A 24,285-nucleotide genomic window follows, 5' to 3' on the forward strand; every position below is an offset into this window, starting at 1 on the left:
TTCATCCTTTTTTGGTTTTGCCATAAATATCTGCTGAATACCAGAATTCTGTAAGACCTCTTTCTTACCCTGTAGAATATCACCGTGGAGAACAAGATTAGAGAGATGACTGTTCGCAGATCTTGCCTTGGCATAGGCAGTGTAATGCCCCGACCTCATGGTACCACTGTGTTCAACGACTCCATATAAGGAATATAGTACCCTTGTATTTTCTTCAGCAACATTCTTTAAAAATGAACAGAAATCAAAAGTTAGTTCTAGTCCCATTTATACAGATGCCATCGGCAAGACAATTTTAAACTATGCAGAGGGTCTCTAACCTTCGAGAATGCAGAAGTCCTGAGTCTGGAATGGACTATTTTCTCCCCACCTTTTCTCAGCCTACTGAGTGGTATCACGCTTATGTTTTTACTAGAAAGTTGCCACTGCTCTTGCCCTGCTGGAAGAACCATAAACCAGGGTCCACCTGCTAGAATCACAGTTTCCTGGCCCAGATACTTAGATAACTGAACTTGGCAAAGTTTCTTTAGGGGTCTGGGATCAGATCATTCCAGAATACCTCGACAACGCATCATCCTATTTCCAGCCCAAAATGGAAGCCTTTAACGGTAAGAGGAGAGCATTTAGGTCACACCCAAGACCACCCCTTAACATTTTCAACTACCCCCCTGCAGATCTGGTGAGAAGGACATGCAAGCTCTCAGGAGCTCACTTTCCCTATCTAACATGGAGGCTGCTTATTTTAAGATCACATGTGCCGTAGGGCTGGTCAGCAACAGGGACAGGTGTTCCAGCTGGGGGCCACTTGGAGACAACTACTCCACTTACGTTCTCTTGTAAAAAGTTTTCCTGAACAAGCATCACTGCCCTTCAACAGTACTGTCGCTACACTCTCTAATCTTTGCCTCCCTATTTGCTAAAGAACTCGATTACGTCATCCCAAATCCTGTCAGCTTCCTCAGGGATTTCAGTGTCCAATGAACCTCATGGGATTTTCCCTGCCATTCCATTTTAACCAACCACAGCCAGGACTACGTTCTGGAATCGGTGATCACTCAGAACCCTTTAACTTCAAAAATCTTACTAATTTTCTAGTCTCAGTCTACAATTCCATTCTTGGAACTCTCACCTCACCTATACTAGTCAACCTAACAGGATCCTCCAACCCTCGTTTTCTCCTGGCCTGTGAGGCCTCTTTTGGCCTCATTCCCAAAAAAAGTCTCTTCACTTGTCAAAATGTAATGGAACAGCAATAGCAACATTACCCGAGAGCTTATTAGAAAGGCAGAGTCTCAGACCCCACCTCACACCTACTGATTTCCGTGTGATTCACATGCACGATAAAGTGAAGCCCCACGTATCATTCTTACAACCTCTCAACACCCACCACCAGCCCAGCCACCACATCCAGCTCATCACATAACCCAGCTCTGAATTCCACAGCGTACTTTCCCCGACCCCATACACAGCTGCTATTGCTAGGAAACAAAATTCTGTAACCATGCAGCCTGGAAAATTCATGATTTTCTACCTCACCAGGTCCTCAATGTGACCATGTAATTTTATAACGTGTCCTCAGTTAGCTGCCTCTTCCATGGATGTCCTTCACAGCAACTAGACCAAACTTTCACCACTCTCTTGTAGCCTCTCCTTATAGTTGACCTCACCTCCCACTACAGGAAAATTGAGACACGACCTACCCAGCTGCATGTTGCCCACTCTCAGGAACATGAAGTCTCCTCTCCCTTTGGTTCAGAGATTCTCCAACTTAGTGTCCTTATCCCAGCCTTCCTGGCCTCCTCCAGGATCTTTGCTCAGTTATCTCTCTTTTCTGTATCTTTTATTTCTAGATTCTCCTCTTTGCCTACAAACCTAATTAAGTCTCCTAGTATTAAAAAAAAACTTCATTGATGCACCATGTTTCCTTTTCAGCAAAAGCTCTAATGTATCTATATGCTCTATCTCCAATATTCTCATTCATTTCTCAACCTACTAAAGTTACCAACACTTCTTAAAAAACTTACCATGACCTCTATACTGTCTAACACTTTCTAGTTTTTTTCTCTGATATTCTGACACTGAGGCCACTTAATCCTTTCCTTGAAACCTGAACACAGGACAATGGCATTTTAGGCAAAAGATGGATTCCTGATGACCCTGTATTCAAAACTAATCCAACCAGAGCTATTTCTATTTACAGGCATGTATCATTTTATTGTACTTTGCTTTATTGTGCTTCACAGAGACTGCGTTTTTTTATAAATTGAAGGTTTGCGGCAATCCTGCACTGAGCCAGTCTATCGGTGCCAATTTTTTTAATAGCATTTGCTCACCTGGTGTCTCGGTGTCACAGTTAGGTAATTCTCAAAATATCTCAAACCCTCCACCAGCAAAAAGATTACAACTCAGTGAAGGCTGAGATGATGGTTAGCATTTTTTAGCAATAAAGTATTTTTAACTAAGATATTCACATTGTTTTTTTAGACACAATGCTATTACACAGTTAACAGGTTGCAATATAGTGTAAGCATAGCTTTTATATGCACTGTGAAACCAAGAAATTCGTGTGACTTGCTTTATTGCAATATTTGCTTTATTGTGGTCTGGAATGGAACCCAAAATATCTGAAGTATGCATATACCAGCAAAAGTGGCCCTGGCCTATGGTAGTAACATAAAAATAATGACAATTCACTCTACCCACCACGTCTGAAATACCTTTCTTGGAGAATTTTAAATTGGGAGAGAGGAAGGGGGAATTTCCATCATTTCAAGTTTTGCACATAAAGACAATATGTTTACACTGAAGTATTTAAAATCTGAATAAAGAACAACAGTATAGCTTCTTTTCTTCTCCAAATTCTTCAACATGGAGATTCGCTGATATCCTCGGTGGTGTCTTCTCCACCTATGCCTCTTACACTCCTGCTCGCCAGAGTTCTGTCATTAAGCATCTCTTCTTTCTCTCTCCTTGTTTACACAAGAGATCCTATCCTCTCATAGTTTTAACCACCACCTATGTATTGATTTCCGAATCCTTATCTCCAGCCCTAACCCATCTATTCTGGCCCTCAGACATGTACATCCAAATGTTTTCTAAACACAGCCACATGAATATCTCAAAACGATCTGAAACTCAGTGTTTCCAAAACTGAACTTATTATTATTCCTTTCTCCACCTCCCAACCTGCTCTTCTTCCTGTATTGCTTACCTCAATTTATGGCATTCCCAACTGCCCAGACACTCAAATCAGGCCCTGGGAATCATACTCAACTCCTTCTGTGGCACCCTCAGCATCCATTTAAAGGCCTCTGCCTCATCTTCCAGAGGCAAGAGATCAAAAGTCTTGTTAGGGGCTTCCCTGGTGGCAAAGTGGTTGAGAATCTGCCTGCTAATGCAGGGGACACGGGTTCGAGCCCTGGTCTGGGAAGATCCCACATGCCGCGGAGCAACTAGGCCCGTGAGCCACAACTACTGAGCCTGCGCATCTGGAGCCTGTGCTCTGCAACAAGAGAGGCTGCGACAGTGAGAGGCCTGCACACCGCGATGAAGAGTGGCCCCCACTTGCCACAACTAGAGAAAGCCCTCGCACAGAAACGAAGACCCAACACAGCCAAAAATAAATAAACAAATGTGGGGTTTAAAAAATAATAATAATAATAATAATAAATAAATACTTAAAGTGGATACATTTAGGAATGGAAGCAATGTTTAAAAAAAAAAAAAAAAGTCTTGTTAATTTTACCTCCTGAAATATTCCTTCAATCTCCCCATCTCCAGCCCTAGTTTAAGCTGTCATCATCTACTGACTGAATTAACTCAACAGCCTCCTAACTTCCCTGCCTCTAGTCTTGTCCTCCTAAAATCCAGCCTCCATTGCTTCAGCAAGTAACCTATGTAATATACAGACCTGGCTGTGTCACCCTGTTGCTTTAAGTTCTTCAGTGGCTCCCCACCGCATACCTAATAAAGCCCAAGTTTCTCATCACGATAATCTTCCAAAGCCTCATTCCTCTCTCGCTTCTCTGGCTTCATCTCCTAACGTTCCCAAGACCTTGTACTGTGAGCTCTAGACCTGCTTATACAGACAGTCCCCGGCACCCACCGTGCCACTTTACACTGCTCTGCCTTTGCTCCTGCTCTTCCCTCTGCCTGGAAAACTTGTTTCCTCTTGATTCATCATACTAAGTCTTACTCCTTGAAGTAGCAGTTGAGGCATGTTCTACCTCCAGAGCCTTCCCTGAACCACCAACATGCTGGGTTAAGTGCGTATCACCCCTGCTCTGTGTATACCAATCTTAGCACTCAACCATATTAAACTGAGATTATCCATTAATACATCTGCCCATCTTTAGTTATATGCCCTCAGCTCCCAAGACGTCTGCCACAATAATGGGGGTTCAAAAGAATGTTGAACTGAAATAACAACCTAATGTTCAACATGATTCATCACAGATCTTGACATTATAAAGGTACAAAGATCAAAGACCCAGTCTACTCAGTAGTTCCTATCAACTTCATACATATGTGAGCTGCTGTTGGAGTATTTGGTAATAAGCTATATTTCCCTTTAAAGGATTTTCCCAAAAAGGCAAGTTCCACCTACCTTACATTTAAGGGTACAAAAAGGAGCCAAATCTAAGATTTCTGGAAATTTTATGTGTCTGTTAACTTTGCGTAGGTTAAAACCAGCCTATAAAAGAAGGATAATAGATTAAGTTCTCTTCCTGGAAAAGCTGTACATGTTAAGTAAACTGTAGTCCCACCCCAATGCCCAGAAGAACACTAACATCTAGCCCTCGTTCAATCTGCTTAGAAGACTCTCTCTCTCCCTGACTACTAATTGATTTCCAGTTGATTTGTTTTTGCTAAGTGCAACACACACACACACACACACAAACACACACACATACACAGAGTCCAACACACTGAGATAGCTGCTCCTATAAGAAAACTCTCAATGTTTCTGCTTTAGGCATCTGGAAAAGCCAGATTAGACAAGAGGTCTCGAGTGCTTAAAACTCAGCAATAGCAGGGACTTCCCTGGTGGTCCAGTGGTTAAGAATCTGCCTTCTAATGCAGGGGACGCAGGTTCCATTCCTGGTCGGGGAACTAAGATCCCATAAGCCACAGGGCAACTAAGTCCCCACGCCACAACTACTGAGCCTGTGTGCCACAACTACAGGGCCCGTGTGCCACAACTAAGACCCGACGCAGCCAAAAATAAAACAAATAAATAAAAAATAAACATTAAAAAAAAACCCAACTCAGCAACAGCAGAATACTGTTCTGTGAAGCACACACTTTCAGCCTCACTTTCTAACCAAGTTTGGTGAACTGTTCAGAGAGACCCACCCAATTAGTCAAACTCATACCAATCACAGAACAGAAAACACTACGAAGGTACTTTGGGACTCAAACTGAATTTACAACTTGTACTGCTCATAGGAAAGAGTCTTCCAGAAAAGATGGAGTCACCAAAATGATGAAAAGCCAAGGTACCAATCAATGCCTTTTTATCAAGGGTCAGTAAAAATAAGATACCACACAGATCACTAAATTTCCCAAGTGTGAGATATAACTAGTAAACTTGTCTTTTTTCTTTAAACCTGAAAATAAGATTAGAGTAAAATGCTAATATGTCTAAAAAGAGCAACATGAGTTCTAGTAAAACTGAGGCGTGACTGTGCCTAAATTTCTCTTCCACCTTGACATGCATCTTCATCAAACCCCTTTTGTGTGGTAACATAAACATATGTATTATTTTACTTTCCTACTTCTTTGAAGTTAGAATTAAGAAATAACAGAAAGCCAAAAAAACACATAGTAATATGTTGGGACAATAACAAATAAAGCAGGTGTCACATATTTAGAACAAATTTTAGGTAACAAACACGGGGTACCTGCTGAAATCTCTTTAAGTGAAGAGTGAGAACAGGAGGAGCAAGGGAAATGAGCATCTGCTTCTTAGCATTGGTGTAAACATGCTGCTTTTCACCTACAGAAGGAAAGCAATTTTAGCAGTGTGAGGACCATTTTAGACCCCCATATAGCATTCACATCTGCTATAAAGTCATTTCCAACATCTAAAGCAAGGATCAGTAAGCTTTCGGGAAAGAACCAAATAATAAATATTTTAGGCTTTTTGGACCAAGAGGCAAAATCAAGGATATTTTGTAGGTATTAATACACAAGAGAAAATTTCCACAAATTTTATAGAATTCAAACTATAATAAAATAATTGAGTACGATTGCAGTCTACTGAAAAGAAGAATGGAATCATTTTTGGAGAGGTAACAATTAGGGTTCAAAGTTCATGTTTTCTACTATAAAATCATTTTCAAATGTTCATCTGTAAAAAATATTTTTAGCTCGGAGATCACACAAAAACAAGAAGCAGGCCAAATTTAGCCTGCAAACCATAGTTCACTTACACCAGCTCTAAAGCAGACAGAAATGCTATAAAATCAACACAATTTACTTTTTGTATCAACAAGTAAATAAATGAAAAGCTAGACTTTTTAAATGTTTCAACAATTCTAGTAAGAATCCTTAGGAATCTATGATGCCTCCCTATCCCACTTACCCAAGATCAAAAAAAAAACAAGGTGGGGGCAGGGGTAGGAGGGGAATTATTAATATCTTTCTGTTCTGTATTTGAAGAAGATGGTAAGAAAGCACTGTCCTCCCAGTACCTTGCACTGGGCACGTCACTTCAGCCCGCTGAAGAATTAAAGTGTGGTTTTCTGGATGCAAGGGAGATGAGGGTCATCACAAATGACAGGAAACTGAGGATACAAAGAAACAGCCCCTATCTGTTAAGCAGCCTGCTCTGATAACATCTCAGTGGGATGATTTCCCTACAGGGAGTGGTATCAGAGAGCACACTGCCCCACTTTAACTGCTGCTGGGATGCCACAGAGTACTAGCCACATCAACAAAGTTCTGCTTATCCATCCTTCTATTAAAATATTTACACAGTATTTTGGGAAAAGGGAACTTATTGACACCACCCAAACCCTGATACAATTAAAACAGTAGTACTCTACTGATACAGTGCAAAATGTACCCCTGAACATTAATTTTACTTTCTGTGAAAGAATCTGAATACCTTTTATATTTGCCTTTGGTCCACTATACTGTCTCCGTGTGCACACTTCACAAAGCAGTTTATTAGCATCTCGAAGTTTCTCATTTCGGGTGAACTGATATAGACAATGTTGGATTGAACATTCATCAGTACTGAAAGCTTCCCTGTTTGCAAGAGTACAGAAAGCAGTTTCTGGATCTTCGTTTACAACCTCATATACCTTCGTCCCGGGAGTATGAGCGTCATTCAGAATCTCTAAATTTATTTCGTCAGGTTGAAGAGCAGCATTCAAGTTAAGGTTCTTAAATCCACTGGAAATGTCCACTTCTCCACTGCTCCCTTCCTTCATGTAGGCACCATTTAAGTTCCTAGTACATTCAGCAGGAGAGGCCAAAACCTTCAGATCATTATCCATGTTGACATTTTTCATATCTACTTCCTCTGTGGATTTTTGATTGTCAGTTATACTTTCTGTCATTTTTTCATGGCCATTCAAATCTTTCTGATTAACACAATATTCTTTATGTATAACTTCCTCTTGTGAAATATGGTTGGATTTAATATCCACTTCTCCCTGAAGTGACATTTCAACTTCACATTCATTATCTTCAGGATGGTCAATGGCACAGACATCATTTAAATGAAGAACTTTTCCTTGAATTTTTTGTTGCCTTCGTTGGTTCTGTGTAAAAAGTACAAAACATTAAAAAGAAACAACAAGAGAGAGGAAGAGAAAAAGCGTACACGTATCACATCAGGTTTTCCTGTTTATCAATCAAAAATAAATAAGTTAATAAGGAAGAGTTCACTCCCAGAATTCCGACCCTAAAAGTTCCTTTACTATCAGGGATCAAATAAATCATAGAGAAAAGTTCTTTGGGGCTTCCCTGGTGGTGCAGCGGTTAAGAATCCACCTGCCAATGCAGAGGACACAGGTTCGAGCCCTGGTCCGGGAAGATCCCACATGCCGCAGAGCAACTAAGCCGACGCGCCACAACTACTGAGCCTGTGCTCTAGAGCCTGCGAGCCACAATTACTGAGCCCACATGCCACAACTACTGAAGCCTACACGCCTAGAGCCTGCGCTCTGCAACAAGAGAAGTCACCACAATGAAAAGCCTGTGCACCGCAACAAAGAGTAGCCTAGCCCCCGCTCGCTGCAACTAGAGAAAGCCCACGTACAGCAAGGAAGACCCAACGTAGCCAAAAATAAATAAATTAAATAAATAAATTTAAAAGAAAAGTTCTTTGATTGAAAGCAGGGATAAAACATCACCAATCATCAAAAAATTGTCACACAGGGCCAAATAAAAATGTGCAAGACATGGTCTCTGATCCAGACAGAGCAGTAAGGCTGTTGAACCCAAGTAGCCATGTATTAAAGCAGGGGGCAAGTGTCTACACACACACCAGGAAGGGATATATCCATGTGAGTTATAATTACCAGATCAAGGTTTCACTTAAAAGATAAAAATAAACTGAAAACTCAAGGATGTATAAAAACAAACCAAAAATTCAAGGATGGGCAGAGGGATGGAGGAAAACATTCCAGGAAACAAATGGCCCAAAACTAGAGAAGCAAGCAAGCCACATATACAGACGACAATAAAATACTCTACCCACTTAAATCACCTTCTTTGCCATTTGCTGCCCATGTCCAAGTGCGGGGCGGGGGGGTTGCATTTTATGCAGATTTATGTTACTGGAATCCCTAAAGACTCAAGGGGTTAGCATTTTGAGTTGTCACTAAAAGGATAGTCCCCGTGAGGCTAATTCGTAATACCAGAAAGCTGAAGGGCAGCACATAGGGCTCTGGACACAAAAATTTTCTGATACGCTTCAGTTAAAAATAGTACACATGAAAGAAAAATGGGGAAAGGATATAAGCAAATACTTCAAAGGAAAGGACATACAAACAGCCCTTAAACATAAAAACATACTTAACTTCACTTACATTAAAATAAATGGAAAATAAAACTGCACTGAGATACTATTTTCCATCTATCAGACTGGCAGAAATCTAAAAGTTTGATAATACTCTGCTGTCAAGGATAAGGAGAAACAGCACGTCTCATATGTTGCTGGTGGGAATATAAATTGGTACAACTTTTGTGGAGGGCAATTAATTTATCAAACCACAAATACAATCCCTCTTCTCAAAATGTGCCCTATCGATGACATACGTATAGGGTGATGCACAGCAGCACTGGCCATCATAGCAAAAGACTATAGGTGTTCGTACACCTAAATCAAAAGAGAAATGGTTAGATGAACTATAGTACATCTATTATACTATGTTTAGTAGTATGTTTACTACTAAAATAGAATACCATACAGCTGTTAAAAAAGGAATCTTTGTGTCCTGAAATGTAAAGATCTCCAACAATCTAAGTAGAAACAGACAAAAAGCAAGGTCCAGAACACTGTGCATAATTTTTAAAAGGCGTGAAAAACAAGACTACATATTTGTATTGTACTTGATCATATTTTCCAAAAAAACCTAGAGGATACATAAGAAACTAATGAAAGTAGTATCTATGTCATACAAGGAGGGAGACTTTTATTGTACACATTTATATTATATATTTAAAAATTTTTGAATGTCAATGTATTAGCAACTCAAAAAATTACTGAAAATGAACTAAAGTTTTTTTAAAGTTGTCACAAGTAATGCAGAATTTTTTTTAAAAAGCACATTTTCTTCACATATACTCAGAGAAACTTCACTGCAGAGAATACTAAATGAGCTAATTCTGTAATTGCCCAATGAAAGTGCTGTATATAAAATAACAGACATGTCTACCAATGTCACTCAGACTTTAAACTCAATAGTTCAAAAAATTAAAATGAGAAAAGTATGGTTTTCCTCCTAATTACCCACCTTGGCTTGCTTTTTGGCTTGCTTCTTTGCTTTTTTCTGTAAGTGCTTACTTGTTCCTGAAGGAATATCATTTCTCTCCTTTATATAACTGTCATTATCTTTTTCTTCCTCACTTTCTTTATCTTCATCATCCATGGTCTTTTTCAGATTTTTATCATTTATACTTTTCTTACCACTCTTAAAATATGGAGAGAATATGGGCCAAAAATAAAACTTTACTATTGTTGGTGAAGAGATTTCATGTTACCTAAATAGTTTTCTACTCCTATTTTACACCAGATTTATTTTTCACAATGTTTGGAAACATGTCCAGGACAAAATTCATTCATCTCAAACACCAGAAAGCAATCTTCACATACTGAGAAAACAAGCAAACAAACAAATAAAACAGTAAAAAAGGCAACTTAACATATGAGTGTAATAGAAAGGAATTTAATGAGTTGTATTAGACACATGCTGTATCAAGCTGTAATTACGTCTATTTCTAAATGCACTTTCTGTTGGTAAGTGATTTACATGTCCCACTACAGGTATTCCTTTTTATCCTTTTCTTTCTTTGCATGCAAATGACAGTTTTAAAGAAAGAAAAAACAGAGTAAGTTTAGTAAGACTTTAATCACTAAGTAACAGTGATTTAAAGGGACCCCCAATTCATATTAAGTTGAATAATGATTTATCCAATACTCATAATATGTTCTCTTTTTCCTATGACTACTTGATAGGAACTAAATTAATATGGCTTAAAACTGAGATACTCTCTTAACATTTATAAACTTAAGTCTGTAAGGGATTTGTGGTTAATCTTAAATAATGAAAATAAATAGTAATTTATATGAAGTAAATATTTCCCGATATGTAAACTAATCAAGTTAATTATCTATAAATAATTCTAGACACACTCTTTAAAAATATATATATATTTATCCCATTCTCTTTTCAAATCTTTAAAATTCTTCTGTCTCATACACACTAAGAAAAATTTCTCCATGCTTGGCCTAGTAATGTACAGCTTGGAAAAGGTAGCAAGCCCTCCCCCATAAATCTAGCACAGGAAAGAAAAAAATCTACTTAAATAAAATAAATGCAATAGTCTTACCTGATCATCTAAAACCGGTAGAGACAAATCAAGGAACGATTCATGAACCAAGGAGACCTTAACCAACCAAAAAAGAAAACGTAAAAAGGAGGAAAAGATTCACTTTAAACATTGTATAGTAAAATCCTGGGGGTGGGGGTGCTAAATTTTAAAATAAAGGCTTAGGAAAATGAAATGAAAAATTACACAGTGTTGAGGACTCTGGGTTAGGGGAAATCAATTAAAATATTAAATAACTTCTTCTTGATATAAGGAGTGCTCATAGTTCCAGCAAAAAACTATGCATACTTGGACAGTTCAAAAAGAGTATCTTATAAAACTAACTAGACATTTCTGTTTTTGAAAGAAACAATTGATAAACTGTACACTATTAATATTAACGCATAAATCCAGTCTGCACTACATCTACTTACAGTTCTGCACTCATCACACATGATTGTACTAGTTAGTTCACCACCAAATACTCGGTCCACAAAACTTGGTACTGATTTTTTCTTTTCATAATCTATAAGGGGAAAAAGTCTATCAATTATCCTTATATAATTAATGAAATAAATCAAAACTACTTACTTACCTATCTAACCCTAAAATTTAATTTTAATTTCCTATCCTACTGACTTGTTTTTCTCTATTCATAATTACCACAATTTTATTTTTATGCTAGTCAGCAGCGTATACTCCACTTCTAAGCATAACACATTTTAGCATAACCACATCTTGTGAAAAAGAAAAAAAAAGTTCTTATCCAAGATCTAGGCAGTGGAAAATAAATTTTGCGAGTCAGTGAGACTTTCTGCATATCAGTATCTTACCTAGTAAAACAAGCAGATGGACATATAGACAGAATGCTATTTTAGCTTGCTTCTAGCTCTAACATTCTAACACTGGCAGCAAGTTTGGGAGTAACTTGCTTTGTGAACTCCACTTAAAACAAAAACAAAAAGCCCTCAGGAGAGTATTTCAGACAAAATCCTCCTTTTATTTTTCTATGTTCCCAGAAATAACCTTGCTAAGTTTAGCATAAGGTGACATAATTTTACTACCTAGTAGTCCAACTTTCTAATTACATGAAATGTGTAGGCCTTATTCAAATGACAGGTGTCATTTATACAGAAACACATTTCATGACAGACAGTGCGAACAGGCTTGATTCTCTCTCTGTTGCTGGCCAGGCCAGCACCAAGGGCACCAAGGAGGTAAACAGTTGCTATGTGTTGACTCTGAACTGTGCTTTACAATACAGTAGTTGCTAGTCACTGGGGCCGCTTAAATTTAAATTAGTTAAAATTAAATGAAAATAAAATTTAGCTCCTTAGTTGCACCAGTCACATTTCAAGGGTTCAGTAGCCACATGTGGCTACTGTATCGGACAGCAGACGGAAGCGCTCCGTCATCACAGGAAGTTCTACTGGACAGACCTTTTCTAAATCTTTAAATGTCACATAATAAGAATAAAGTTGTCTCCATGATTAATAAACCAGCTGACAACTCTCAAAGACAATCACTGCTAATTAAAGTCTAAGCTTTTGAGGGAATTCCCTGGTGGTCCAGTGGTTAGGATGAGGCGCTTTCGCTGCCGGGGCCCGGGTTCAATCCCTAGTCGGAGAACTAGCCGTTCCGACTAAGATCCCACAAGCCGTGTGGCGTGGCCAAATAAATAAATAAATAAAGTCTAACTTTTTGAAAAATAAAATTGTGATGTCATCTTAGCTCTATGTTTATAAATTTCACCATAATATTGCATAAAAAGAATACACCGGAAGTTAAATTTTTCTAAAGTATTTACCTTTGGAGTATTGAATAATTGTTTTAAATCAACGAAGATAAAGAGAAATTATAATAACTGTGGATAATAATATAAATAATATAAATTATTAATAACTGTGGATTTGAAATACATGTGCTAGCAATCTTGTCCTAAAGTACAGAGGAGTTCAACTATAGTGCTTTAGTTCAAAAATTCAGACATTACCTTTAACTTTAGTTTTTAGTTCTTCATCCAATTTTTCAGTAGAATTACCAAATGCTTTAAGAATTCCTTTACTCACTCTCTAAAAGTAATAAAATAGATATATATACCATTAAATTTTATAGTTATTTTCCTTAAAAAGTATGTAATCAAGTCAAGAAAGTGATCAAGAATTAATTAGCTCCCCAAACTTACTGAATAAAAATTAATATTTCTAAAATCACATTTTCAAAATTAATTCCAGGAGCTAAAAAGAATTATACTTAAAAAAACAATCACTAACCCCTGAGCAAAGGCACCATCTTATCATTTCAAGATTTTAACCTACTCAAACCAAAGCTTTTCAGAACATGCCCACCTCCTCTGAAAAGACCACTGAAATACCATGTCCTAGAAGCAGAGTGGATAATGAGAGCTACAGGGACAAACTCCAGTGCTCAAGGCCCAGTTCCATCACTACTGGATGACCTTGAACCAGGCACTGAACTTCTCTATAGCCTAGTTTCATAATCTATGAAGTGAGAAAATGACGCACAGAATGGCTGTGATGATTGAGTAAGGTAATGCTTACAAAATACTGAGAACAGTGCTTGACAAAAAATAAGAGCAACATAAATATTAGTTGTTATCACTGTGTTATTACTATTATTAATTATATCCACATCCCCCAAATTACTTTACATCCTGGTAATTAACAAAAAATTTAAAATACAACAAATGTTCCCTGACTCTTACAAAATAAAAATACTTCCTAGATTCAAAAAGTAGTGTTAAATCACACTCAGAATTAAGAGTTAAGGGTGCGCTGCAACTGGGAATCGTTTGGGGGAGACACATTTTCCAGTACCTTATAGCTCTCCTGGTATAGGCTAGTACAATAGAACCCTTAAAGAACAATAACGCTGTAAACATCAAGCAAAGTAGAGCATTATGAAAAGGAGACTCATTTCTAATTCCCTTCATTCATTCTAATAATTAAAGTATATTAGAAAAGGCTGGTGAAGAAAAAAATTTTTTTAATATAATGGCCTCAACTGCTCTAATAACTCTTAAGACATCAAATGACAAAGAAGTTAATGAAGATCAGATTATAAAATACACTGGTCAAAATATGCTAACTTGATGTTCTTCTGCTCTCATTCCATCCAATAAATAGCGAAGCAGCTCCTGGCTGTCTTGCTGCTGATAGCCTTTAAATCGCACTGCTCTACAGAAAAGAGAAAAAGAAAAAGAAAGAAAAAAGAAAACCAATGGTGAGTCTACTAAAATGAAACTATTTTTTATAAAATCTCAGGATCATATCCCAAATCTTGGAGTGTTCTAGTTTCTCAAAAATGTGTTTAGTCCAACAACATCCTTAGTAGATTTAATTTTCATACAAAGTACATATTTTTTAATCCAAATGAAATAAACCATGCTTTAATATATCTACTGAATTAACTCTAAAGCTAATAATTTTTTCATATTATTTCCCAGCATCCTACTGATGCACTGAAAGCACAATCAAAACAGATACTCACTTTTTACAGACCTGAGAAAAGAGTTCTCTAGGTGTCACGATTCCCTTTTTGGTCTCTTGCATCTCATTAAGAAACTGGCTCATGGCTAAAGTAAGAGGGCCTGGAGGCTCAAGGTTTATTTCTAAGGGTTCCTGAATATGGGAATAAAAATTACTTTCTTCAGTCAAATTTTGGAATCATTTATTTTATCAAAATGTAACTAGTCAACCTATATTCCTATGTTCCTGACAGAGCTGTCCCAATTAAATTCTCAAAATGTACATCAAAAGATGGAGAGGGAGGGGCAAGATGGCGGAAGAGTAAGACGCGGAGATCACCTTCCTCCCCACAGATACATGAGAAATACATCTACACGTGGAACTGCTCCTACAGAACACCCACTGAACGCTGGCAGAAGACGTCAGACCTCCCAAAAGGCAAGAAAATCCCCACGTACTTGGGTAGGGCAAAAGAAAAAAGAAATAACAGAGACAAAAGAATAGGGACGGGACCTGCACCAGTGGGAGGGAGCTGTGAAGGAGGAAAGGTTTCCACACACTAGGAAGCCCCTTCGTGGGCAGAGACTGCGGGTAGCAGAGGGGGGAAGCTTCGGAGCCACGGAGGAGAGCGCAGCCACATTGGTGCGGAGGGCAAAGCGGAGATTCCCGCACAGAGGAGCGGTGCCGACCAGCACTCACCAGCCCGAGAGGCTTGTCTGCTCAGCCGCCGGGGCGGGCGGGGCCTGGGAGCTGGGGCTCGGGCTTCGGTGCTAGCCGGGAGGGAGTCCGGGAAAAAGACTGCAGCTGCCAAAGAGGCAAGAGAATTTTTCTTGCCTCTTTGTTTCGCGGCGCGCAAGGAGAGGGGATTCAGAGCGCCGCCTAAACGAGCTCCAGAGACGGGCGCGAGCCGCGGCTATCAGCGCGGATCCCACAGCAACAGGGACGCAGAGGGAAAAACGGAGAGATTCCCGCACAGAGGCTCGGCGCCGAGCAGCACTCACCAGCCCGAGAGGCTTGTCTGCTCACCCGCCGGGGCGGGCGGGGGCTGGGAGCTGAGGCGCGGGCTTCGGTCGGATCCCAGGGAGGGGACTGGGGTTGGCTGCGTGAACACAGCCTGAAGGGTCTAGCGCACCACAACTAGCCGGGAGGGTGCACGAGAAAAAGTCTGCAGCTGCCGAAGAGGCAGGAGACTTTTTCTTGCCTCTTTGTTTCGCGGCGTGCAAGGAGAGGGGATTCAGAGCGCCACTTAGGCGAACTCCAGAGACGGGCGCGAGCCGCGGCTATCAGCGCGGGCCCCAGAGACGGGCATGAGACGCTAAGGCTGCTGCTGCCGCCACCAAACAGCCTGTGGGCGAGCACAGGTCATTCTCCACACCGCCCCTCCTGGGAGCCTGTGCAGCCCGCCACGGCCAGGCTCCCGTAATCCGGGGACAACTTCCCCGGGAGAGCGCACGGCGCGCCTCAGGCTGCTGCAACGTCACGCCGGCTTCTGCCGCCGCAGGCTCGCCCCGCCTCCTCCGTACCGCTCCCTCCCCCTGGCCTGACTGAGCCAGAGCCCCCGAATCAGCTGCTCCTTTAACCCCGTTCTGTCTGGGCGGGGAACAGACGCCCTCAGGGGACCTACATGCAGAGGCGGGTCCAAATCCAAAGCTGAACCCCGGGAGCTGTACGAACAAAGAAGAGAAAGGGAACTCTCTCCCAGCAGCCTCAGAAGCAGCGGATTAAAGCTCCACAAACAACTTGATGTGCCTGCATCTGTTGAATACCTGAATAGACAACGAATCATCCCAAATTTAGGAGATGGACTTTGGGAGCAGGATATATTAACTTTTCCCCTTTTCCTTTTTTTTGTGAGTGTAGATGTGTATGCTTCTGGGTGAGATTTTGTCTGTATAGCTTTGCTCTCACCGTTAGTCCTAGGGTTAGGTCCGTCCGTTTTTTTTTTTTTTTTTTTTTTGGCTTAAAAATTTTTTTTTTCCCTAATAAATGTTTTCTTAATAATTTTTTCCTTATTTTCTATTTTTAAAAAAAAATTTTTAATAAGTTTTTTCATATTTTTTATTTTAAAAAATTAAAAAATTTTTCTTAATAAATTTTTTCTAAATAATTTTTTTCTTATTTTTAGTATAAAAAATTAATAAATCTATTTTTAAAAAATTTAAAAAAATTTTTTTTTCTTAATAAATTTACTCTTAATAATTTTTTTCTTATTTTTTATTATAATAGCTTTATTTTATTTTATTTTATCCTCTTTTTTTCTTTCTTTCCATTTTTTCTCCCTTTTATTCTGAGCCGTGTGGATGAAAGGCTCTTGGTGCTCCAGCCAGGCATCAGGGCTGTGCCTCTGAGGTGGGAGAGCCAACTTCAGGACACTGGTCCACAAGAGACCTCCCAGCTCCACGTAATACCAAACGGCGAAAATCTCTCACAGATCTCCATCTCAACATCAAGACCCAGCTTCACTCAACGACCAGCAAGCTACAGTGCTGGACACCCTATGCCAAACAACTAGCAAGAGAGGAACACAGCCCCATCCATTAACAGAGAGGCTGCCTAAAATCATAATAAGGCCACAGACACCCCAAAACACACCACCAGACGTGGACGAACCCACCAGAAAGACAACATCCAGCCTCATCCACCAGAACACAGGCACTAGTTCCCTCCACCAGGAAACCTACACAACCCACTGAACCAACCTTAGCCACTGGGGACAGATACCAAAAACAACGGGAACTACGAACCTGCAGCCTGTGAAAAGGAGACCCCAAACACAGTAAGATAAGCAAAATGAGAAGACAGAAAAACACACAGCAGATGAAGGAGCAGGGTCAAAACACACCAGACCTAACAAATGAAGAGGAAATAGGTAGTCTACCTGAAAAAGAATTCAGAATAATGATAGTAAGGATGATCCAAAGTCTTGGAAATAGAATAGACAAAATGCAAGAAACATTTAACAAGGACGTAGAAGAACTAAAGAGGAACCAAGCAACGATGACAAGCACAATAAATGAAATTAAAAATACTCTAAATGGGATCAATAGCAGAATAACTGAGGCAGAAGAACGGATAAGTGACCTGGAAGATAAAATGGTGGAAATAACTACTGCAGAGCAGAATAAAGAAAAAAGAATGAAAAGAACTGAGGACAGTCTCAGAGACCTCTGGGACAACATTAAACGCACCAACATTCGAATTATAGGGGTCCCAGAAGAAGAAGAGAAAAAGAAAGGGACTGAGAAAATATTTGAAGAGATTATAGTTGAAAACTTCCCTAATATGGGAAAGGAAATAGTTAATCAAGTCCTGGAAGCACAGAGAGTCCCATACAGGATAAATCCAAGGAGAAACACACCAAGACACATATTAATCAAACTATCAAAAATTAAATATAAAGAAAACATATTAAAAGCAGCAAGGGAAAAACAACAGATAACACACAAGGGCATCCCCATAAGGTTAACAGCTGATCTTTCAGCAGAAACGCTGCAAGCCAGAAGGGAGTGGCAGGATATACTTAAAGTGATGAAGGAGAAAAACCTACAACCAAGATTACTCTACCCAGCAAGGATCTCATTCAGATTTGATGGAGAAATTAAAACCTTTACAGACAAGCAAAAGCTGAGAGAGTTCAGCACCACCAAACCAGCTTTACAACAAATGCTAAAGGAACTTCTCTAGGCAAGAAACACAAGAGAAGGAAAACACCTACAAAAACAAACCCAAAACATTTAAGAAAATGGGAATAGGAACATACATATCGATAATTACCTTAAATGTAAATGGATTAAATGCTCCCACCAAAAGACACAGACTGGCTGAATGGATACAAAAACAAGACCCATATATATGCTGTCTACAAGAGACCCACTTCAGACCTAGAGACACATACAGACTGAAAGTGAGGGGATGGAAAAAGATATTCCATGCAAATGGAAATCAAAAGAAAGCTGGAGTAGCAATTCTCATATCAGACAAAATAGACTTTAAAATAAAGACAATTACAAGAGACAAAGACGGACACTATATAATGATCAAGGGATCGATCCAAGAGGAAGGTATAACAATTGTAAATATTTATGCACCCAACATAGGAGCACCTCAATACATAAGGCAAATACTAACAGCCATAAAAGGGGAAATCGACAGTAACACAATCATAGTAGGGGACTTTAACACCCCACTTTCACCAATGGACAGATCATCCAAAATGAAAATAAATAAGGAAACACAAGCTTTAAATGATACATTAAACAAGATGGACTTAATTGATATTTATAGGACATTCCACCCAAAAACAACAGAATACACATTTTTCTCAAGTGCTCATGGAACATTCTCCAGGATAGATCATATCTTGGGTCACAAATCAAGCCTTGGTAAATTTAAAAAAATTGAAATCGTATCAAGTATCTTTTCCAACCACAACGCTATGAGACTAGATATCAATTACAGGAAAAGATCTGTAAAAAATACAAACACATGGAGGCTACACAATACACTACTTAATAACGAAGTGATCACTGAAGAAATCAAAGGGGAAATCAAAAAATACCTAGAAACAAATGACAATGGAGACACGACGATCCAAAACCTATGGGATGCAGCAAAAGCAGTTCTAAGAGGGAAGTTTATAGCAATACAAGCCTACCTCAAGAAACAGGAAACATCTCGAATAAACAACCTAACCTTGCACCTAAAGCAATTAGAGAAAGAAGAACAAAAAAACCCCAAAGCTAGCAGAAGGAAAGAAATCATAAAGATCAGATCAGAAATAAATGAAAAAGAAATGAAGGAAACAATAGCAAAAATCAATGAAACTAAAAGCTGGTTCTTTGAGAAGATAAACAAAATTGATAAACCATTAGCCAGACTCATCAAGAGAAAAAAGGAGAAGACTCAAATTAATAGAATTAGAAATGAAAAAGGAGAAGTAACCACTGACACTGCAGAAATACAAACGATCATGAGAGATTACTACAAGCAACTCTATGCTAATAAAATGGACAACCTGGAAGAAATGGACAGATTCTTAGAAATGCACAACCTGCCGAGACTGAACCAGGAAGAAATAGAAAATATGAACAGACTAATCACAAGCACTGAAATTGAAACTGTGATTAAAAATCTTCCAACACACAAAAGCCCAGGACCAGATGGCTTCACAGGCGAATTCTATCAAACATTTAGAGAAGAGCTAACACCTATCCTTCTCAAACTCTTCCAAAATATTGCAGAGGGAGGAACACTCCCCAACTCATTCTACGAGGCCACCATCACCCTGATACCAAAACCAGGCAAAGATGTCACAAAGAAAGAAAACTACAGGCCAATATCACTGATGAACATAGATGCAAAAATCCTCAACAAAATACTAGCAAACAGAATCCAACAGCACATTAAAAGGATCATACACCATGATCAAGTGGGGTTTATTCCAGGAATGCAAGGATTCTTCAATGTACGCAAATCAATCAACGTGATACATCATATTAACAAATTGAAGGAGAAAAACCATATGATCATCTCAATAGATGCAGAGAAAGCTTTCGACAAAATTCAACACCCATTTATGATAAAAGTCCTGCAGAAAGTAGGCATAGAGGGAACTTTCCTCAACATAATAAAGGCCGTATATGACAAACCCACAGCCAACATTGTCCTCAATGGTGAAAAACTGAAACCATTTCCACTAAGATCAGGAACAAGACAAGGTTGCCCACTCTCACCACTATTATTCAACATAGTTTTGGAAGTGTTAGCCACAGCAATCAGAGACGAAAAAGAAATAAAAGGAATCCAAATCGGAAAAGAAGAAGTAAAGCTGTCACTGTTTGCAGATGACATGATACTATACATAGAGAATCCAAAAGATGCTACCAGAAAACTACTAGAGCTAATCAATGAATTTGGTAAAGTAGCAGGATACAAAATTAATGCACAGAAATCTCTTGCATTCCTGTATACTAATGATGAAAAATCTGAAAGTGAAATTAAGAAAACACTCCCGTTTACCATTGCAACAAAAAGAATAAAATACCTAGGAATAAACCTACCTAAGGAGACAAAAGACCTGTATGCAGAAAATTATAGGACACTGGTGAAAGAAATTAAAGATGATACAAATAGATGGAGAGATATACCATGTTCTTGGATTGGAAGAATCAACATTGTGAAAATGACTCTGCTACCCAAAGCAATCTACAGATTCAATGCAATCCCTATCAAACTACCACTGGCATTTTTCACAGAACTAGAACAAAAAATTTCACAATTTGTATGGAAACACAAAAGACCCCGAATAGCCAAAGCAATCTTGAGAACGAAAAATGGAGCTGGAGGAATCAGGCTCCCTGACTTCAGACGATATTACAAAGCTACAGTAATCAAGACAGTTTGGTACTGGCACAAAAACAGAAATATAGATCAATGGAACAGGATAGAAAGCCCAGAGATAAGCCCACGCACATATGGTCACCTTATCTTTGATAAAGGAGGCAAGCATATACAGTGGAGAAAAGACAGCCTCTTCAATAAGTGGTGCTGGGAAAATTGGACAGGTACATGTAAAAGTATGAAATTAGAACACTCCCTAACACCATACACAAAAATAAACTCAAAATGGATTAAAGACCTAAGTGTAAGGCCAGACACTATCAAACTCTTAGAGGAAAACATAGGCAGAACACTGTATGACATAAGTCACAGCAAGATCCTTTTTGACCCAGGTCCTAGAGAAATGGAAATAAAAACACAAATAAACAAATGGGACCTAATGAAACTTAAAAGCTTTTGCACAGCAAAGGAAACCATAAACAAGACCAAAAGACAACCCTCAGAATGGGAGAAAATATTTGCAAATGAAGCAACGGACAAAGGATTAATCTCCAAGATTTACAAGCAGCTCATGCAGCTCAATAACAAAAAAACAAACAACCCAATCCAAAAATGGGCAGAAGACCTAAATAGACATTTCTCCAAAGAAGATATACAGATTGCCAACAGACACATGAAAGAATGCTCAACATCATTAATCATTAGAGAAATGCAAATCAAAACTACAATGAGGTATCATCTCACACCGGTCAGAATGGCCATCATCAAAAAATCTAGAAACAATAAATGCTGGAGAGGGTGTGGAGAAAAGGGAACACTCTTGCACTGTTGGTGGGAATGTAAATTGATACAGCCACTATGGAGAACAGTATGGAGGTTCCTTAAAAAACTAAAAATAGAACTACCATATGACCCAGCAATCCCACTACTGGGCATATACCCTGAGAAAACCATAATTCAGAAAGAGTCATGTACCAAAATATTCATTGCAGCTCTGTTTACAATAGCCAGGACATGGAAGCAACCTAGGTGTCCATCATCGGATGAATGGATAAAGAAGATGTGGCACATATATACAATGGAATATTACTCAGCCATAAAAAGAAATGAAATGGAGGTGTTTGTAATGAGGTGGATGGAGTTAGAGTCTGTCATACAGAGTGAAGTAAGTCAGAAAGAGAAAAACAAATACAGTATGCTAACACATATATATGGAATCTAAGGAAAAAAAAAAAAAAAAAGAGGTCATGAAGAACCTAGTGGCAAGATGGGAATAAAGACACAGACCTACTAGAGAATGGACTTGAGGATATGGGGAGGGGGAGGGGTGAGATGTGACAGGGTGAGAGAGTGTCATGGACATATATACACTACCAAATGTAAAATAGATAACTAGTGGGAAGCAGCCGCATAGCACAGGGAGATCAGCTCGGTGCTTTGTGACCACCTAGAGGGGTGGGATAGGGAGGGTGGGAGGGAGGGAGATGCAAGAGGGAAGAGATATGGCAACATATGTATATATGTAACTGATTCACTTTGTTGTAAAGCAGAAGCTAGCACACCATTGTAAAGCAATTATACTTCAATAAAGATGTTTTAAAAAAAAAAAAAAAAAAAAAAAAAAGATGGAGAAGGCTTCTGGTCACAGACTTTGATAAAGAATTCAGTTCTACTGTTTTAGATTATCAGGAACTTACTACCTAGGAACTGAAAGAGCCAAAGCAAAATGTAAATAATAAAAATGGATAAGGTAAAATTCATTTGGCTCTATAGCATTTAAGTCACCTGAAAAGATGTTAAAAATAAGAATGCATGCCTAGGGCTTCACAAACATCAACAGCATTCCCAAGAAGAAAGCCAAACACTCAGCACAGCAGTACATGGCATACACAGAGCAAATAAATGCAAAGGCCCCTTATAAATTTCCATTAGCCTGGAAATCCTTAACTTGGTAGCTTAAAACAAAATAAACAAAAGAGGTGAAAATGAGCATCAATTCTTAAAAATAATTTAAAATGCTGCTATTCAGAGAGGAAAAGTACTGAATGAAAGAAAATTTTAAAGTACGTACTGTTAATGCCAAATCAGGTGGTTCAATTTTTACAATTGTTCCAGACATTTTTACTTCTTTTAGTAGTTCTCTAAGCACGGGTGTTTGTGACAAATTCTGGAATGTAGGATGGAAAAGAAAGGGAAAATTATTTAAAGGCAAACCAATTCATTCAAATGTTTTTTAAGTGCCTATTCTACCAAAACAGAAAATCACTATCAACACTGCAACTTTTATTCGACTGTCAAACAAAAAGTAACATCATGCTCTTCCCCCCACTCTAACTGGTTCATAAATACTTCAGTTCTGAGCTGATTCATCACCTCAGAAGGTCATTCTCCCAACCACCCAATATGAAGTAGCTACCCTACCACCACCACTACTTACCACTACGTGTAACTAGGTGTTTGTTTCTGTACTTGGTTCTCCTGTTTCCCCCACCCAAGTGAAAGTTCTTTGAGGGCAAGGGCCATGTTTGTTTTGAGCCCTATTGCACCCCAGTGCTTAGCACAGTGTTTTACTGTCATGCAAAGTAAACATTCACTTGAGTTTTTTTTTGAAAACACAGAAATAAACTACTTACAAGGGAAAAGCTCAAGACTACAAGTAGCAAATATGCAAAAACACCCTACGAGGAAAACACTAGATTTCCTTAAAGGGGGAAAAATTAATATTGGCACCTGCATAACTGCATTGAAGAAACATGTATTTCCCAAATTACTGAGTCCTTTCACAGTTATTTGGGAAGCAGAATTCATGGAAGGATTTTCTTTAGCCACGTTTTCCTTTTTTTCTCTCTCTTGCTCATTTTTACTCTCCTTTTCTAGTTTTTTATTTTCAAGTTCAATATTACCACTATCTTTTGCTGCTTTAAAAAAAAAAAAAGAAGAAGAAGAAAAGACTTAATAGCAAAATGTATAACAGCCATACCAAATGCAAAGTTATACTGGGGACCAGAATTTGTGAATTTTACCTAATAACATGATTTGCCACCTGTTTGATTTTAAATGTTTTCTTACAAATATAAGTAAATTACCATCAAGAGAGAAAAACCAATAAACAAAAAATATTCAGAACCGATGTAAGCATTACTTTGACAAATGAAACCAAACAGTATATGCTTCAATATAAATCCCTTTTAAATGCACAAATGTTTTCTACAAATGAGCATATCTTACCCTGTGAAATCAGAGTATAAAGCAATCAAATAAAGAATGTGGACATGAAATAAATTTTTAAATGAAGTCTGAGGGTCAAAAACCAATCCTGAAGTTAGGAACAAACAATTCTGGCTCGGCAAAAGATACCACTGTGACTGTAAAAATCTAAACAAGCTTTTAAAGTAAATGATGAAAGCCAACC

At 38.7% G+C, this 24,285-nt stretch overlaps 1 protein-coding gene across 5 annotated transcripts in view; it reads right to left on the reverse strand.

Moving 5' to 3' along the window:
- Nucleotides 1-24,285, reverse strand: part of USP16 (ubiquitin specific peptidase 16) — a 34,936-nt gene that overhangs the window by 463 nt on the left and 10,188 nt on the right. For 3 of the 5 annotated variants that reach the window (XM_061194003.1, XM_061194001.1, XM_061194005.1), the window contains 12 exons: nt 23,604-23,791; nt 22,945-23,040; nt 14,557-14,687; nt 14,156-14,243; nt 13,040-13,118; nt 11,481-11,572; nt 11,068-11,124; nt 9,972-10,148; nt 7,112-7,772; nt 5,904-5,998; nt 4,607-4,693; nt 69-225 (listed from right to left, as the gene is read on the reverse strand). In XM_061194003.1, the coding sequence (XP_061049986.1) occupies nt 69-225; nt 4,607-4,693; nt 5,904-5,998; nt 7,112-7,772; nt 9,972-10,148; nt 11,068-11,124; nt 11,481-11,572; nt 13,040-13,118; nt 14,156-14,243; nt 14,557-14,687; nt 22,945-23,040; nt 23,604-23,791 (1,908 nt within the window). The remainder of the gene's footprint in view (nt 1-68; nt 226-4,606; nt 4,694-5,903; nt 5,999-7,111; nt 7,773-9,971; nt 10,149-11,067; nt 11,125-11,480; nt 11,573-13,039; nt 13,119-14,155; nt 14,244-14,556; nt 14,688-22,944; nt 23,041-23,603; nt 23,792-24,285) is intronic. The other 2 variants (XM_061194004.1, XM_061194002.1) reach the window with 1 other exon arrangement.

The sequence above is a fragment of the Eubalaena glacialis genome, chromosome 6 (genome assembly GCF_028564815.1).
Source record: "Eubalaena glacialis isolate mEubGla1 chromosome 6, mEubGla1.1.hap2.+ XY, whole genome shotgun sequence".
Lineage (NCBI taxonomy): Eukaryota > Metazoa > Chordata > Mammalia > Artiodactyla > Balaenidae > Eubalaena > Eubalaena glacialis.